Source organism: Hylobates moloch, unplaced genomic scaffold, assembly GCF_009828535.3.
Source record: "Hylobates moloch isolate HMO894 unplaced genomic scaffold, HMol_V3 SCAFFOLD_19, whole genome shotgun sequence".
Classification (NCBI taxonomy): domain Eukaryota; kingdom Metazoa; phylum Chordata; class Mammalia; order Primates; family Hylobatidae; genus Hylobates; species Hylobates moloch.
The window spans coordinates 6,127,820-6,146,907 of record NW_026652294.1 but is presented as its reverse complement, the minus strand read 5'-3'; the positions used below and the strand labels follow the sequence as shown (position 1 = coordinate 6,146,907).

Genomic DNA, 19,088 nt, shown 5'->3' with positions numbered 1-19,088 from the left:
CTCGGGAGTCTGAGGCAGGAGAATGGTGTGAACCTGGGAGGCGGAGCTTGCAGTGAGCCGAGATCGTGCCACTGCATTTCAGCCTGGGCGACAGAACGAGACTCTGTCTCAAAAAAAAAAAAAAGAAAAGAAAAAAAAGGACAGTGCTTCAAAATCCAGAATCTAAACAATGGAGGCTCTCAGGGCTAGAAGGAATTTCTTCTATCTTTTTCCTGCCTTCAGTTAGTGTTACATTTAGACAGGAAGAATTTGCTTACTGGCTGGATTGTGTCAAATGCCTTAAATACACCATTTCCCTTACTCGTGCCTTGCTCTTGCTCATGCCTACTAGGCACTGAGGAAACCAGGGGTGGTAAACCGTGCCCTGCAGCACATTTTATTTTTTAATTTTTTTTTTTTTGAGATGGGGGTCTTGCTCTGTCACCCAGGCTGGAGTGTAGTGGTGCCATCACAGCTCACTGCAGCCTTGACTTCCCAGGCTCAAGCAGTCCTCTCCTTCAGCCTCCCAAGTAGCTGGAACTACAGGTGTGTGCCACCATATCTGGCTAATTTTGTTTATTTTTTGTAGATATGAGGTCTCACTATGTTGCCCAGGCTGGTCTTGAACTCTTGACTCAAGTGATCCTCCTGCCTCAGCCTCCCAAAGTACTGGGATTACAGGCGTAAGCCACCATGCCCGGCTGGTTTTCACGTTTTTAAAGCATGTTTAAAAAAAAAGAAAAAGAGGAAAAGAATATACAACATAAATTGTACATGGCCCACAAAGGCTAGTATGTTTACTATCTGGCTCTTTAAAGGAAAAGTTTTGCTGACCCCTGGAATAGATGGAGATTACTATAAAAGCATCATGTCCTCTGTTACCAGAGAGGGAATCTACACTCTTCCTTTAATGACCAAATTCCAAATTTAACTACTGAGCCTAACTCCCTCCTGCTTCTACTTCTCCCTCCTGCTTCTACTTAGCCCTCCCCCTACATCGTGGAGGGTGACAACGGTGCCAGTTCCCAGCCCTCTCTTCTCCAGTCACATCACCACAATCCCTTCTAGTGTTCTCAGGCCTTTTCCTCCTTCACTGTAACAGGGAGGCACCCCAGGGCCCTTCCAAAACCCCAACCCTCTGTAGTTGGGGAGCACACACTCAGATGGGAGAAGGACTCTAATCCAGCTGACAAAATACAAGAAAGGGCACCAGACAGGAGTCCTAGAGCAGCCTGAAGAACAGCCCTTTCTTCCTGGCCATCTCGGTGCTTGGGTATGGAAATATTTCTGGGAAATTCTATATGCTGAAACTCACAGCCAGTCATAATAATACAGATCAGAGCCAGCCCTTCCTGAGTGGGTGCTATGTGCTGCCTCTGTGCTAGCCCTACACATTTTGTCATTATCAAGACAACCCTACGAGAGAGATGTTGCTCTCCCCGTTGCTAGGGAGTGGCTCCTAACGTCCCCAGAGTCATCCAATTCATAGCATTAGGAGTGCCAGGATTGGACCCAGGTCAGGTCAGTCTGATCCAGGCCAGAGCTCCCTCAGAGTAGGCAGACAGGCGTGGAGGTAGGGGGTGGGGAGTAGAAATGGAATGCTACCGCTAAGTCATGCTAAACTTAAAGATTCAATGTCAGAATTTTAAATACAGAAATTGAATTCCAGAGCTCGCTAAGGGATTAAACTACCCCAACTCCAGGGAACCACCAATACCAATTTGCCCTTCCTGGAGAGACAGAGACTCTCACATCATGGGGCTGGCAAGGACTATATTGAGGCCCATCTCGCAGGGCTCCCCACGTGGCCCTAGAGAGAAAACATGGACTTGAGAGTGGAGAAGCCCAGACCTGGGACTGTCTCTGGGCTCCCCATTTAAGTACTCTGAACATCAGTTTCCTCCTGGCAAGTGCTTGGCAAATGTTAGTTTCCATTCCCCCTTTAGATAGGGCAGGCTGAGAAGGGCCTTACAGGAATGTGGCAGGTGGCTGGGGTCAAGAACAGCAACAGCAAAAAGGGACTGAGACTGGATGTACTTGAGAGAGAGCTGACCTGCTTCTTAGTAATCAAGTAAGCATGCACCTCCAACCATTTGGCCACTGTGCACCCAGCCCCCATCCATACCACCAACCCAGGATCAAGCCTCAAGGTCTCTCCCTCCTGTGCAGGGCAGTATCCCACACCAGGGCCTACTGGCCGACCCAGCATTCCCAGAGATGCTAGACAACCTACGTGAAGAAAGGAATGGGCTGCACAAGTTTCAGGTCCGGCTCCTTCTCCCGCACAATCAGCGCTTGCCTCTTTTTTCGCAGCCCCAAGGCCTCATCTACAATCGCCCGTGTCTCAGCTGCACTCACCGAAACATCATGAATCGACATGTCACTAAAAGCATGTGAGACAGGGAGAAATTATGATGTTACAAACTAAAACCGAGGCTGAAATTTTACACACAAAAATGCATTTAGGTTAATACCTTTTAATGTGTATTGTTTCTTCCTGTAAATAAAATAACCACTTCAGTCTGGCCTAGGTAGGGCAGTAAATAGCCTTCTTAATACCCACATACACTAGAAATGACTAATATTCTTTGCTCCTTTGACAATTCAAAACTGGGCAGAGAAACAGTTTTCATATGTATTAACAGTATCACAATAATATCTGAAAAGCCACAGAAAAATAAAATCTTTCTCTCAATTATTATTAGAAAATCTTTAAAAAATGTAACTATCCTATACTGCCCATGCCAACAAAAAGTCATCGGACAAGTGAAGCTCACCAAAGTGTATCACGACCCAAAAATACAGAAAGAGCAGGGGCTTGGAGGCCCTGCGTGTCCTCCCACAGACACACTTCTGAGGCGACTCAACCTCACCTGCCCTCCTGCCCAGACTGTCCTGGTGCTTCCCAGCAGGGTTACACCTCAGAGCCACTCATGAATTTATCTGTTTCATGTGCTTCTTATCTGTCTCCCTCAAGAAGGTTAGCTACCTCATGACAGATGTTCTCTCAGTTCCTATCTCTGCCAACAGGTAGTTCCTTCAGGAGAGGGACAGGCTCACAGGGGACAGATGCCGAGATAAATCACTACTAATCAACCCCTACAGGTGTGTTCCAGGGCCAAGGAAGACCAGAGGCCAAAAGGAGTTGGCTGGGCTGGAGGGCTGTGGGGAAGGGCAGCTAGAGCTCAGAAAGCAACAGAGAGGTGACCTGAGAAACAGGTAAGTTCGTAAGTGAGCAGCTCTGAGGTGTGGCCCTGCTGGCAGACATCACGACAGTCTGGGCAGGAGAGGCAGGTATTGTTGGGTCACCTCAGAAGTGTGTCTGTGGGAGGACACCTGGCAAAGGAGGGGCAATGGCGGGACAGATGGAGAAGTCGGAAGATGGCATGAGAGTTTAGAGTGTAGTGGGAGCCAGGGTGAGAAGATAGGATGCCACACAATGTTACCACGCCTGGAAACTGCAAGGGACTTGGGGCAGTCTTAACAAAAGGAGCCTGGGAGGGAAAAGCAGGAGGTGAGGTGGGAGAACTATGGGCTCAGGCTGCAAAGAACCTCTTTGGTAATGCAACTGAGCATGGGCTATGTCCTGGAGGCAAGGCAGGGGTGGCACATGATCAGAGGCATGTTTGGGACACTGAACTTGGGCAGCACTGAGAACAAAACCCTGGGAAGGGGAAAGGCAGGAGGCAAGCTGGGCAGCAGGCTGCCCCAAGCATCCAGAAGAGAGCTAGCGAACACTGAAAGCTGGCAGGGCAGCAGGAGAGGCGGGCAGCAGGCAGCCTGAGGAGGCCTTGCCAAGATTAGGTAGAGGTGGGTGATCAACAAGGCAGTCCAAGGTCAGTTCACTAGATGAGGGGCTGCAGCAGGGAATGAAGCCCCAGAGCACAGGGGCTCCATCCATGGGACCTGAGGGGAGAATGTGGTGTGCTCCTGACCTTTACCAGCCACACAGTAAGCATGCACACATGGCATGGGAAGAGGTAGGACTTACCATCTGAGGAACATTCTGAGAGAGTCCTTCCGGAGACAAGGCTGCTCCTCAAAAATCTTCTCCTTGAGGACCAGCCCTTTGCTGTACCGGCAATCCTTCTCCAAAGCTTTGCAGATGAAGTACAGACATGCTGGCGGGGAAAGAGACAGTTTATGACTTCTGAGACCACACTCAGAAGCTCTGGCCTTGCCAGTTAACATCAGGAAAATCCTGCTCCTAGAATCAAAGAAATGCCTGGTAAAAAATAATGAGATACCACTTTAACTAATTCAGTCAGGTTAGTAATAAGACCCAGAGTAGATTGGGCACTGCAAGGTAAGCAGACCCAAAGATTCTGGCAGAGAACAGACCATAGGATCTTTTTGGAGGACCATAGGCAATTACACACAGATCCTTGACGACCTGGGAATCCCACCTCTAGAAACTACTGCAAAAATCCAACAGGGCTCACAGTGATTATCTATTGGCTAATTGGAAAACAGCCTTCAAAAAATCTGGAAATAGCCAGGCACAGGGCTCATGCCTATAATCCCAGCACTCTAGAGGCCGAGTTGGGCAGATCGCTTGAGCCCAGGAGTTGGAGACCAGCCTGGGCACCATGATGAAACCCCGTCTCTAAAAAAATTCAAAAATTAGTCAGGCATGTTGGTGTGCACCTGCAGTCTCAGCTACTCAGGAGGCTGATGTGGGAGAATCGTTTGAACCCAGGAGGTAGAGGCTGCAGTGAGCTGTGATCATACCACCGTACTCTAGCCTGGGCAATAGAGTGAGACCCTGTTTCAAGGAAAAAAAAAAATCTCAAAACCACTCTGTCCCACCACGGCACCTGGTTAAATAAAGTATGTCCAATTCCACACAATAGGTTGCCAAGCAGCCACTACATAGATGGTCAAGGAGTGTGCTTACTGACCAGAAAGAAGGCCAAGATACAGTATTGGGAAGAAGCAGGAGACAAAAGAGGTTATATAGTGTGACTCCACTATACACATAAAGCTTATTGAATTTTGTTTACCTGTACTTTCCAATTTTCCTCCTTTTTTTTAAAAAAAAAACCTATTATTAAAGTTACGCCTACAATTCAAGACATGTACATCACTCATGTTAACGTCATAATGAGCATCCTCAAGTCATTGATCTGGAAAGCCTGTGCCAACTCCAGCTCCTCCAGGAATGGAGACAGTAACAGGTAAACACACAGAAAAAATGGGATGGCATGGATTCACAAAGCAGAACTATGATATAAATTATGAAAGCTTTCAGCACTTGTAATTGGGAACAGTCCAGGTCTCACCAGTGAACACACAGAGAAACAGAACACTGCAGCAGGGTGCCAGCTCTGCCCGGGCACTGGGACCACTATCAGGCCCTGCCCAGCTTCTCAGTTTGGTGCAGGTAGACTGCAAGTCACTCCTATCAAGAATAACTAGAAAATGAAGCACCTAGGAGTGAGAAGCAACACACAGAGGAAAACCAGAACAGAAGTAGAAATCTGCGCATAGAAGCCTTGGGAGAGGAGAAAGTGATGCGCTCCTAGTGTGCTTGGGAGGAGAGAGCAGAGACTGGCTACAATGCTCAACAGGGCCACACGCCCCAAGGTGCACAAAGGCTGTGCAGCCTGTGAACAAGGAGAGGTCTGTACAATCCCAGCACAGTCCAAGCTGCTCAATAGATGGTCCAAAGGTGCCTGCATCAGACAAATAAGGGACATGGCTTCTCTGAGACCACATGAAACCTGAAGGGTAGCCATCAGTGACTTCCAGAGAGAAAACCCAGAAGGCACTGAGCACTTGGATGATTCTGGTTCTCAGTAGGCACATTAGCTGCAGTAAGCTAAACTTACTAGCCACCCTACAGTCCTGCAGAGGGAAGGCCTGGGAAATCTCAGAAGAAGAGGCAGTCATCAGGCCTTAACCCAGCAGCATCCCTCCCTACTCATATCAAATACATAAAATGCCACTGAGAGTCAATTTAACATGTTGCTTTAATTTTTTGTTTTACATGACTGTCAAATCTATCAGGGCTCTCACAGGTGTATGTATCAGTTCAGTCCCTGTTATGATTAATTGTATGTGTCTATTTGACTGGGCTATAGCACATCCAGACTTTGGCCAAATATTATTTTGGGTGTGTCTGTGAGGGTGTCTTTGCTGAGATTAACATTTAAATCAGTAGACTGAGTAAAGCAGATTGCCCTCCCTAATGTGGGAGGGCCTCATCCAATCAGTTGAAGGCCTGAACAGAACAAAAAGGCTGACCTTCCCCCACGTAAGAGAATTTTTCTGCCTGACTGCCTTTGAACTGGGACATTGGGGGTTTTTTTTCCTACCTTCTCACTAAAACCAAAACATCAGCTCTTCCTGGGCCTGCCAGCCTACAGACTGAAACTATACCATCAATTCTCCTGGTTCTCAGGCCTTTAGACTTGGACTAGAACTATACACCATCACTCCTGGGTCTGCAGCTTGCTGACTCACCCTGTAAATCTTGGAGCTTGTCAGCTACCAATATCACATGAGCCAATTCCTTACAATAAATCTCTTTCTATATATGTACATACATCCTATTGGTTCTGTTTCTCTGGAGAACCCTAATACTCCAACCTAAATCTTCCCACAAAGACTTGAATTTACCAAGCATAACTTCTTCTACAATGAGACAGGGGTACAAAGAACTAAAGAAGTCAGTGGGGGAAGGAAGGCTGAACCCCAAAGATGATCCCAAACTGTGGGAGGAGCATCCAAGAAGAGACTCAAAGCCTTCAGAAGAAGAAACTGCTAGAGTCAAAACACAGCCCTGTAGAACTATCATATTCTGCTGGTGGGAGTGAAATTGAGGGGCAACCTACAGAACGAGTGCATATGTTCACTAAAAGACATATGCAAGAATGTTCATAGCAGGTTATGACTAAGAACCCAAATCTGGAAATAACCCAAATGCCCATGTACAGAATGGCTACATTGTGCAAATGCACATAATAGACCACATAAAATAACAAGACATAGTGACTGCTGTGCCCCACATGGGTGCGCTCACAGGCAGGATGACAAGCAGAAGGGGCCAGGCTGAGGAAAGCACATGCTTCCTGACTCTACCTAGAGAAAGTTCAACAACAGGCAAAGTTCATCTTTGGTGACAAAAAGGAGAAATCAAGGTTGCCTTAGGAGGTTGTAAAAAGTGGAAGGGACCCAAAGTAACCTGCCTTCTGGGGCGCTGCACATGTTCTGTATCTTGACATGTTTTCACATATGCAAACTGACAGGTCTCAGATTTATGTACCTTATTGTATGTATGTTTTGCCTCAATTAAAAAGATTTAAAAAGTGGTTATGGAGAACAAGAACTGGAGATGAGAAGGTTGAGCAAGGCCTCATCTATCTCAACACATTCTATCCTGTTCCTATTTGTCTTTTTAAAAGGAAGAGAAAAAAAGACTCTCCAGCCTCTGGAGCTGAGAGAAATAAATTCTTGTTTAAGCTACCCAATCTATCATATTTTATTATAGCAGCATGAACTAACTAAGACAGAAAGTGGTACCAACAAGTGGGCTGCTGTCGTAACAAATACCTAAAAATGTGGAAACAATTTTTTTTTTTTGAGGCAGAGTCTCACTCTGTCACCCAGGCTGGAGTGCAGTGGTACGATCATGGCTCATTGTAAGCTCTAACTCCTAGGTTCAGGTGATCCTTCCAAGTAGCTGGGACTACAGGTGTGCACTACCCTGCCCAGTTAATGAAAAAAAAAAACAATGTATTTTTAAATGGGGTTTCACAATCTTGCCCAGGCTGTTCTTGAACTTCTGGGCTCAAGCGATCCTCCCATTTCAGCCTCCTAGAGTGTTGGGACTACAGGCATGAGCTACCACATCTGGTGTTGGAAACAGCTTTAGAACTGGGTGTAAGCTTAAAGAGTTTCGAGGTGTACACTGGAAAAAGTGAATATTGGTATGTAAGGATTGTTAAAGGTGATTCTGGGCTGGGCGCACTGGCTCACGCCTATAAGCCCATCACTTTGGGAGGCCGAGGCGGGCGGATCACGATGTCAGGAGATCGAGAACATCCTGGCTAACATGGTGAAACCCCGTCTCTACTAAAAATACAAAAATAAAAAATTAGCTGGGCTTGGTGGTGGGCGCCTGTAGTCCCAGCTACTTTGGAGGCTGAGGAGGGAGAATGGCATGAACCCGGGAGGTGGAGCTTACGATAAGCCGAGATCGCGCCACTGCACTCCAGCCTGGGTGACAGAGTGAGACTCCGTCTCAAAAAAAAAAAAAAAAAAGTGATTCTGATGAGGGCTCAGAAAGAAGAGAAGAGGTACAGAGACGGCTTCCATCTTACTAGAGAATAAATAATCATGTACAGAATGTTGGTAGAAATACAAACATCAAGGGCATTTCTGCTGAGATCTCAAATGGAAATAAGGAACACGCTATTGGACAATGAAGAAAAGGTGATCCTTGTTATAAAGTAGCAAAGCACTTGGCTGAAGTATGTCTATGTTCTAGTGTTTGGTAGAAGGTAGAACTTGTGAGCAATAAAATTGGCTATTTTGCTGAGACTTCAAAGTATTAAAGACATAGCCCAGTTCCTCCTGACTGCTTATAGTGAAATGCTAAAATAGAGAAAATAAGAAGGCGCTGTTAAGCAAAAAGGAACCAGAACTTAAAGATTTAGAAAATTCTGTCTATCCATATTGCAAAAATTGAGAAAGCTTGTTCTGAGAACACTATGAGTGTGACTGACCAACAATTTCCTTATATGATCAGTGTGGGCATGAACCACAGATTTAATCAGGTATCTCAGAAGCCAGAAAGGTGGGATTATACTGGCAGAAACACTGCTAATGGGGACTAACAGGAACAGAAAAAATGAGAAAGAATGAAAGAAAGTCAAGAATATATGTTATCTTTCAAGGAAAGGGAAGAAGAACCTCAAAGATGATTCAAAGATCATCTGAGCCACCACTTCCATCACAGACCAAGAGGCTAAGGCTAGTTCCTTAAAGGGTGGGGCCACTTCTCCAGTTTGCATAGGCCAGGATGTCTCAACCTAGCATCTTAGGGGTAGAGCCCTTGCCAAGCCAAAATGGTGGGGCTTGTCCCTCCACCCACGTGCCATGAGGGTGATGTTGCCACCTCCGCGGGCATCAAGGGCGCAGCATCAGGTCAAAGAGAATTATTCCTGAGCCTCAGGACCTCAAATTTGCCTTGCTAAGTTTGCTAAGTTTTGGGACCCATCACCCTTTCCTGCTTTCCTATTTCTCCCTGTTGGAATGGAAATGTTTATCCTATTATCTGTCCCACCATTATATTTTGGAAGCACATTAATCTATCTGTATTCACAAGTTTACAACTGGAGAGGAATTTTGTCTCAGGACGAATTGTACCTCAAGTCTTACCCACGTCTGATTTAGATAATATTTATTTTTGTTTTGTTTTGTTTTTGAGACAGGGTCTCACTGTGTCACCCAGACAGGAATGCGGTTGCACAACCTCGACTCACTGCAGCCTCAGCCTCCCAGACTGAAGCAATCCTCCCACCTCAGCCTCCCAAGTAGCTGGGACAACAGTCACGCACCATCAAGTCCAGTTAATTTTTGTATTTTTTGAAGAGACAGGGTTTCACCATGTTGCCCAGGCTGGTCTCAAACTCCTGGGCTCAAGTGATCTGCCTGCCTTGGCCCCCTAAAGTGCTCGGATTACAGGCGTGAGCCAACATACCCAGCCAATTTCTGCTGTTTAAGCCACCCAATCTATGGTACTTTTTTTTTAATGGCAGCCCAAACAGACTAAGACACACAAAATGGGACAGTGTGGGGAGGAAATAAGATAGCCATTTCTTCTGTCAAGCAAACAAAACCTTGCATAGCAAAAAACAAACAAACAAACAAACAAAACCGACAGCCAAAAGTAAAATCATTCAGAAAACATACTACTTTATTACTACAAGGCATTTAAATCAAGAAAGAGATGCAGAATCAAGCAGAAATCTAAGAACATTTCCATTCTCCCTGACAGTCTGGCAAAGCCCTTCAGTGTTAACTTTGGCTTTCAGTTTATCCAAACTACCTTTCCTCTGCTGTTCCAAAAACCACTGGCACATGGAAGAAAGCATCAAAGCATGACTCACTTGTGTAATCACTGAGGGTGTACAGGACAGTGATTAGGTTATCCAAACAGGGCCAGTGGTCAGGATTGCACCGCAGCCCTTCCTCAAAAGCATGGCGAGCCAGGGGGATCCGGATGAGCCTCAGGGCCACATGTCCAATCTTATACCAGAGGTTGACATCTGTGGAGTCCAGCATCACTGCCTGGAAGCAACACAAGCAGTGGGCAAACACACACGCACACACACGCATACACAGTCAGATCTCTCCTTGAATACGCACCCTGGGGACGGGAGGAGCATGGCACTGGCACAGCCACTTGAACTTCCCAGGGAAATGGCAAAAGTGCCATGACTATCTTATAACTGACAAGCAATGCCAGCTTATCTTTCCTGGAGTCACACGTTTCCAAGCTCTAGAGTGATAATGGCATATAAAAAGTTACAGGGACCAAGTTATTTAACTTAGAATTTTTTTTTTTTAATTTTCTTTTTTGAGACTGGGTCTCACTCTACTGCCCAGGCAAGAGTGCAGTGGTGTGATCATAGCTCACTGCATTCTCAAACTTCTGGGCTCAAGCAATCCTCTCACCTCAGGTTCATGAGTAGCTGAGACTACAGAGGCACATCACCACATCTAGCTAATTTTCAATTTTTTTGTAGAGACACAGTCTTAGTATGTTGTCCAGGCTTGTCTCAAACTCCTAGCCTCAAGTGATCCTCCTGCCTCAGTCTCCCCGTTTTCTTGATATATTTTGTCAATTTGAATATCTGTATTCCTTACATATTTAATAGATAAAAGGAGAAGAAACAAAAGAAAATATGGGCCAGGCATGGTGGCTCATGCCTGTAATCCCACTTTGGGAGGCTGAGGTGGGCAGAATGCTTGAGTCCAAGAGTTCGAGAGCAGCCTGGGTAACATGGCGAAACTCCATCTCTACTAAAAATACAAAAAATTAGCTGGGTGTGGTGGTGGTGCATGCCTATAGTCCCAGCTACTTGGGGGCATGAGGTCAGAGGATCGTTTGAGCCTGGGAGGTCGAGGCTGCAGTGAGCCCTGATTGTGCCACTGCACTCCAGCATGGGCAATAGACTGAGACCCTGTCTTTAAAAAAATTTGAAAAAATGGGATTCAAGAAAACTCATGTACTTTGAAGACAAACCTTGGTTCACATCCCTGCTCCAACACTGATTAGCAGAATGATCCTGAGCCTCCATTTCCTCATCACTAAAGTGAGGATAAAGACTCCTTCCTTGCAAGATGGCATGAGGATTAGTGTATGCATAGGAAGCAAACAGTGCAGTGTGTGGTGCTTTAGAGGTGCCCACAGACAGACCGATAGTAACATGAAATAACAGCAATACTATTATGACTGGAAGTATTAATATATTGAATACTCAGTTTCAGACTTTTTTTTTTTTTTTTTTTTTTTGAGATGGAGTCTCGCTCTGTCGCCCAGGCTGGGGTGCAGTGGCGCAATCTCGGCTCACTGCAAGCTCTGCCTCCCGGGTTCACGCCATTCTCCTGCCTCAGCCTCTCCAAGTAGCTGGGACTACAGGCGCCCGCCACCACGCCCGGCTAATTTTTTTTTTGCATTTTTAGTAGAGACGGGGTTTCACCGTGGTCTCGATCTCCTGACCTCGTGATCCGCCCGCCTCGGCCTCCCAAAGTGCTGGGATTACAAGCGTGAGCCACCGCGCCCAGCCCAGACTTTGTTTTTGATACTATTATGCATACCAACTCACTTAACTTTCACAACTATGCTCTTTTTTATTATTACCACTATATTGGTGTAGACCTAGAGATACCAAGAGACTGAATAACTCACTCATGGCCACACGTGCACTGAGCAGCAAAGGAAGAACTCACATGCAGGCGTCTGCATCCAAGCATGTGCTCTGCCCCAGCCCCTGCTCTCCAGGCCTGGTCAGTACTAATTGTTATCACCTATGGACCTACCCTAGAGCCTTGGGTACTATAGCTTGGTGATCCACCACTACAAACTCTTCTTTTTGGCCCACAAGACCCCAACCTCATCCCCTCCACCAAGAGCTTTCAAAACACCAAGGGAGCTAAGCACTGCCAAAACCATACCTCTAAGTAGAACTCCATGGCTGTCTCCAGATCCTCCCGCTGGGCTGCCAGCTGGGCCAAGTTCTTATAAGTGGAATATTTCAGTATCAGCCCAGGGTGTTTCAACCCCTCCTTCTCATCACCGGATGAAACTGCCTGTGAACAAAACAGAACAGAAGTGACAACTAGACCTTGAAGCCTCAGCAAGCAGCCAGCAGGATACCTGGCTTCCAGGCTGGTCTCTGCTGCAGGCCCTTGAGCCAGTCTAGTGTTGTCCACCACTGGAAAATGAAGGCACTGCACCATGTGTTCTTATAAGACCACTCCTACTCCAAGCGCACAGAGAAGAACAGACCACCCTGAGGTATTAATAGTTTGCAGAGAGTCTGGGCATCCATAGAGACAGAGAGAAGCTTCCCCACCACTACTGCCATGCCTGAGGGTTCAAGCCTAGAGAACAGCATTTACGGCATAGGTAGACCCAGCCAGCAGCTCCAGGTATCAGATAAAAGACAAAGTATGAGCAGGATGCCTGGGGGCAGAAGGCCTAGAGCTTCACCCCAGGCACTCCAGGATTAGGAATCAAGAGGCTGAGCTCCCAACTCTATAACTCATCACATGAGCATAGACAATTGTTAATTTAACTAAAACATTAGTGTCTGATCTCTGTAATTAAGAAAAATAATTCCTAACCTAAATAGCAAAAGTTAAAGTGAGCTGAAAGACCATCAGAATTGCAAATATGCTTAATATGAAAAGTTATTTCATTACAGCTTTAATGACCTTATATTCTAAGAAACTGCTGATTAGAAAACTATTGCTCCAACCACAGGACAAAGACTAAAACATTTTCTAACAGAAAAACTCACGGGCACCAAGAAGCTCTTTCCTGGGACAGGTGGCTTCCACACATTGCTCTTCACATTCTGAATAGGTAAGACCCGAAGACATGCCACCCTCAGGAAGCATCCCTTGACTAATCCAAGAATCTACCTATCTTGGAGGTCTTAAGGAACTTCTTTAAGACTGAGAAGCTCAAATGAAGCCCCATTCAGTTATCTTCTACCGTCATCTGACTTATCATTCAAAAAGGCCCCCAAGAACCAGCTGACCAGGGCTGGATCCCAGCTACCTCTGTCCCTCCAGGTACAGAACTCTTCAAAGAATAGTGGGAACAAATTTACAGAGACTAAGTGAGTCTGCTTCGGACTAAACAATCAGCAATACACATGGACATGCACATAACAGTGGATGCTCTTAACTAACCTCCACCTAACAGACTACCTACGTTCAGCACCACTCTCCATCCATCCTGAAAGGCTTGCCCCAGCAAGTCCCTCCAGGACACCCACCAGTCAGGGTGAATGCTTCTTAGGAGTCAGCTGGGGTCCAGGACCTATCTATGCCAATCTTCTCCAAAACTGTAATTATGTAATTAACATTAAGTATGCCAATGCAATATGAGTGTAAAAAGAAACTGTTCTATATATTTTCTGTACTTCTCCGTTGCTTACAATGAGCATGTTTTACTATTATAAGAAAGGAGGTGCTAAAACAACCTTGTGAGGCTGAAAGTGATATACTATGCACAGAAAGATGCACACACCTACAAATAAAAGGCTGACACATGACCGTGCCCTTAGGTAAAAGGTTCCTGCCTAGCAGCTGTTGGATGCTGGGCCCACCTGGCATTCCACCATGGCCTAAGAGGGAAGACCAACATGCCCACCAACTGGTCCATAACCAAAGCTCGGTAAATATAGAATAAACTAATTTTCCCTCTCTGGGTCCTCACCCACTTCCTACTAACAGGAGAGGAGGAGGTCACAAGTCCCATATCGCTAATTCCAAGGCACTGTAACCAGTAACCAAAGAATCTTGACAAGCTATATAATTAGGAATACAAAGAAAAACCCTGAGTGAGAGAAGGAACAGATGCTTTCTTCTGACAATTAAAACTCAGTATTCTATCTCATTGGCAGCAAAAACCATCAAGGTTTTTGCTTGAGTCATAAGTGTCTGCATGCCTAGCACTGTAGGAGACTCTGCTCAACTGAAGGACTGTGCAGTCCAGTAAACACCCGTGGAGCTTATCTGCTTCCTTAATGCACATCATCTGCATGTTTGGGTGAAAACAAACGCCTTTCCTCCTAATGAAATATACACCTTCCTAAATCAATTTCAGGTTGGGACCAATTCCCAAACCTCCAGTCGACATCTCCAGTCAACTCGAGGATTAACTCACTCACCACTACCACAGTCCCCATGCTGAGACCAGGTCTTGCTCTGCCTGCCCCTCTCTACTGTAACCAGTGTCCCCAATCCTTCTGACTATATTCAAAACTCCATGGCATGTCTATACAGACTTCCCAAGCTCATGGTCTTTTGCTCAAATGGCATTTGTTAAAATGTGCTTCCAGTAGGATCATTAGGTATCGGCAAACCATGGACTCCAATCCTGGTTCGAATGCTTCACTTACTTGGATGGCTTTGAGCCATCAAGACCTCATTAAGCCTCAGTTTCCACATTTGTAAAACGCAGGTACTGGGCAGGGTGGTTGTGAAGATTAAGTAATAACGATAGCTGGCCTTTAACAAGCACTTACACCAGGAATCATTCTACATGCTTCACTGGATTTACTCAACCCTCATAAAAACTCAATGAGGCAGATACCCTAAAGGTGGGGAAATACAGGCAGAGAGGTGAAATAATGTTTTCAAGGTTCCACAGCCAAGAAATGGGAGAGCAGAGGTAAGGCCCAGAGTACCCAGCCCCACAGCCCATGCACTAACCACCACGGCACACTGCCTGGCCTGCTGATGCCTCACCTCCCGCAGCAGGCGCGCCTCCAAGAGCTCATGGTAGGCTTTGGCAGACTCCTCAAACCGGTCATGTTTCTGCAGATCAAGGGCCTTGTGGTACAATGCAAAAGCCTCTGCTTCCTGCAAATCAAGACAAGAGATGTTTTCATATAGCATAAAGATCTGTCTTTTTTAAGCCAAAAATGTGTGTAAGGCGGGGCTACAGTCAGAGGAACCAACCATGTGATTAGATAGCTGGAACTTTCAGCTCCCCCACCTCCCAACTTCCAGGAAGGGAAGAGAGGCTGGAGATTGAGCTGATCACCAGTGATTTAATCAATCATGCCTATGTGATGGAATCTCTGTTTAAAAACCCTAAAGGGCAGGGTTCAGAAAGCTGCTAAGTTGGTGAACAACATCAAGGTGTTGGGAGGGTGCCGCACCTGGAGAGGGCACGGAAGCTCTGTGGATCCACCCCATACCTTGCCCTAAATATCTCCTCCACTTGGCTGTTCCTGAGTTATATCCTCCATAATAAATTGGTAAATGTAGGTAAAGTGTTTTCCTAAGTCCTGTGAGTCATTCTACCAAATTATCAAACCTAAAAGGGGTAGGGGGTGAGAATCCCTGATTTTATAGACCAGCTGGACAGAAGTGTAGGTATCCTGGCACTCAACGCTTGCAACTGGCATCTGAAATGAGGGCAGTTTTGTGGGATGAGCTGTTAGTGCTGTGGAGTCTGACACTAACTCTGTGTAGCTAGTGTCAGAATTGAATTGCAGGACACCCAGTTGGTATATGGAGAGTTGGAGGATTGGTTGGTATGGGGGAAAAAATATCCCAAACATATGATATCAGAAGGGTTGTGAGTAAAAAGTTCAGTGTGAATGGTTTCCATTGCAGGCCAGGCACAGTGGCTCACATCTGTAATCCCAGCACTTTAGGAAACCAAGGTGTGAACCAAGGAGTTCATGGCCAACCTGGGCCACATAGAGAGACCCCTGTCTCTACAAAAAAATTTAAAAATCAGCTGAGCATGGTGGCCTGGTGTCTGTAGTCCTAAGCTACTCAGGAGGCTGAGACAGGAAGACTGCTTGAGCCCAGGAGTTAGAGGTCACAGTGAGTTGTGACCATGCCACTACACTCCAGCCTGGGTAACAGAGTGAGACCCTATCTCTTAAAATAAACAAACAAAAGCTGGTTTCCATTGTTTTCTTTTTCTTTTTTTTTTTTTTTTTTTTGAGATGGGGTCTTGCTCTGTCGCCCAGGCTGGAGTGCAGTGGCATGATCTCAGCTCACTGCAACCTCTGCCTCCCAGGTTCAAGCTATAGTCCTGCCTTAGCCTCCCTAGTAGCTGGGACTACAGGTGTGCACCACCACGCCCAGCTAATTTTTGTACTTTGAGTAGAGACGGGGTTTCGCCATGTTGGCCAGGCTGGTCTCGAACTCCTGACTTCAAGTGATCCACTCACCTCAGCCTCCCAAAGTGCTGGGATTACAGGCATGAGCCACCGCACCCGGCCTGGTTTCCATGTTTTCTACTCACCACTCTGCCATAGCCTGATCATTGCCTGAGGAGGATGACAACCTCCTGTGGGAGGGAGGGGGCGCTGGGTAGGTTGAGCCTCACTGACATGCCTTGCAGACTAGGGACAGGTGACTAGTAGACTTCTGAGACAGCTCTGGAACTGTCCTGATTTCTACCATAAAATGCAGGGGGATGGGAGGGAAGGCATATGTTTATTTCAGGGAAAACAAAGGCAGGAGCAAACTCTTGTTACACTAGGATAGGACAAGGGTATGGAGATGAATGGATGGAAAAAAAAAGGCTGAAATGGAAGAGATGCCAGGCCTCATGGGAAAGAGGAGTGACCAACGATCTAGGGAGTTGAGGTTGGACCTGGCTCCCTCACTGACCTGGAGGGTGATCCCAGTCTAGACTGCTCCCGTCAAGAGTCTCATCACACTGTAAAGTGAGGGCAATACACTAGGGAACCTCAAAACACCATCTACCATTAATATTCTACCATTCCCTGGGTATCCCAACTCCTGAGGGCTGCACAAAGAACGGGGTGCATGGAAGTGGGCCTGGGGGCTGAGCTGGCCTTCACATACACTGATAGAATAAATATAATTTCTCCTCAATATGATCGTCTCCTAAGTAAAACAGGTTTAACAGAAGATGGAGAGCTAGCCATTTTTCAAAATAGAATTTCCCCCTAAAACCCCACTGAGGAGATGCCTAAATGCATTTAAAATGAGGTTCCATCTATAGAAATGAGAAGGTCCACCTACAGAGAAGACCTTGCATTACGTACCTGAGCCTCCTTTGTCTGCGTTTTGTGACTTTTAAAGCTTCCTTCATGATCATCCTCAATGGTGGAGCTGGCATTTAAGGCTGCAATTCGAATCTAGAAACAGGGGTTTGGTGGAAGAGACAAGTTGCTTTGAGATGTCACTCATCTCTTCAAATACCCACAGATGAATACGATTCTGCTCCAGCATATGATCTATTCTACGTTGAAAAGCTATGGCCTTCTCAGATGTGGGGAATGAACAAAAAAACATACTCTAAAGAAAAAAAAAAAAAAGAAGGGTGGGGGGGGTGGGGGAGGAGGGTTATGCCAATCTGTGCAGAAAGTATGTCCTGGGTACTGTCCACTGCAAAAGCAACAGACACTGGGGACATCCCAGCAACAGCTCAACACAGTAGAAGACCCAGGTAATGGAACAACAGATTTCAACAAAACATGTTAACTTTATGTCTTTCCAGCAACTGTGACAAGGTCCTGCAAGCCGCTTCAACCACCAGGCAAGCAATCTCACACCCTCAAAGGTGCCAACAGCCTTCCTAGGAGGAAGGCTACTCCATAATAAGAGCCTTCAGAGTCTAACAGGAAAATGCCCCTCACCCCCAGGAGTAAATTAACAAAAGAACACTGACGTCCACAAAATAGGCAGGCATCAGTCCTTACCATATTCAGAGAGATTCAGCACTGCCATGCAGCATCACTTCTCATCACTGGCAAAGGTTGCCCCAGTCCACAACTCTCCTAGAAAGGAAATAGGACGAACTGAGACAAGGCCTATGAAGAGCCGGGAAGGTCACAGTGCCAAGGTAAACCAGCAACCAGTCCTTCCCTGAGCTCTATGCAGACAGGCCAGTGAAGAGCTGCCTTGGGACAGCGGTGTGGTCTAACACACAAGGAGCTCCTTGGTCCCTCATGATAGCATTCATCATTTCCTGGCAATGCACCAGGTGCCAGGCACACAAAAGAGTGAGAACAGTACCATGCTGTTTTGGTTACTGTAGCCTTGTAGTATAGTTTGAAGTCAGGTAGCATGATGCCTCCAGCTTTGTTCTTTTGGCTTAGGATTGACGTGGCGATGCGGGCTCTTTTTTGGTTCCATATGAACTTTAAAGTAGTTTTTTCCAATTCTGTGAAGAAAGTCATTGGTAGCTTGATGGGGATGGCATTGAATCTATAAATTACCTTGGGCAGTATGGCCATTTTCACGATATTGATTCTTCCAACCCATGAGCATGGAATGTTCTTCCATTTGTTTGTATCCTCTTTTATTTCATTGAGCAGTGGTTTGTAGTTCTCCTTGAAGAGGTCCTTCACATCCCTTGTAAGTTGGATTCCTAGGTATTTTATTCTCTTTGAAGCAATTGTGAATGGGAGTTCACTCATGATTTGGCTGTTTGTCTGTGATTGGTGTACAAGAATGCTTGTGATTTTTGTACATTGATTTTGTATCCTGAGACTTTGCTGAAGTTGCTAATCAGCTTAAGGAGATTTTGGGCTGAGACAATGGGGTTTTCTAGATATACAATCATGTCATCTGCAAACAGGGACAATTTGACTTACTCTTTTCCTAATTGAATACCCTTTATTTCCTTCTCCTGCCTGATTGCCCTGGCCAGAACTTCCAGCACTATGTTGAATAGGAGTGGTGAGAGAGGGCATCCCTGTCTTGTGCCAGTTTTCAAACTGGTACCACAACAGAGACATAGATCAATGGAACAGAACAGAGCCCTCAGAAATAATGCCACATATCTACAACTATCTGATCTTTGACAAACCTGACAAAAACAAGCAATGGGGAAAGGATTCCCTATTTAATAAATGGTGCTGGGA

At 46.0% G+C, this 19,088-nt stretch overlaps 1 protein-coding gene across 3 annotated transcripts in view; it reads right to left on the bottom strand.

The window, feature by feature from the left end:
- Positions 1-19,088, bottom strand: part of CABIN1 (calcineurin binding protein 1) — a 100,162-nt gene that overhangs the window by 59,520 nt on the left and 21,554 nt on the right. For all 3 annotated transcript variants that reach the window (XR_009211042.1, XM_032139486.2, XM_058431278.1), the window contains exons 2-8: positions 17,922-17,999; positions 17,265-17,357; positions 14,974-15,087; positions 12,166-12,300; positions 10,095-10,275; positions 3,971-4,100; positions 2,213-2,362 (exon numbers count right to left, since the gene is read on the bottom strand). Coding sequence is in view for 2 of the 3 variants with exons in the window: in XM_032139486.2 (XP_031995377.2) it covers positions 2,213-2,362; positions 3,971-4,100; positions 10,095-10,275; positions 12,166-12,300; positions 14,974-15,087; positions 17,265-17,357; positions 17,922-17,924 (806 nt within the window). In the remaining variant the exon portion in view is untranslated. The remainder of the gene's footprint in view (positions 1-2,212; positions 2,363-3,970; positions 4,101-10,094; positions 10,276-12,165; positions 12,301-14,973; positions 15,088-17,264; positions 17,358-17,921; positions 18,000-19,088) is intronic.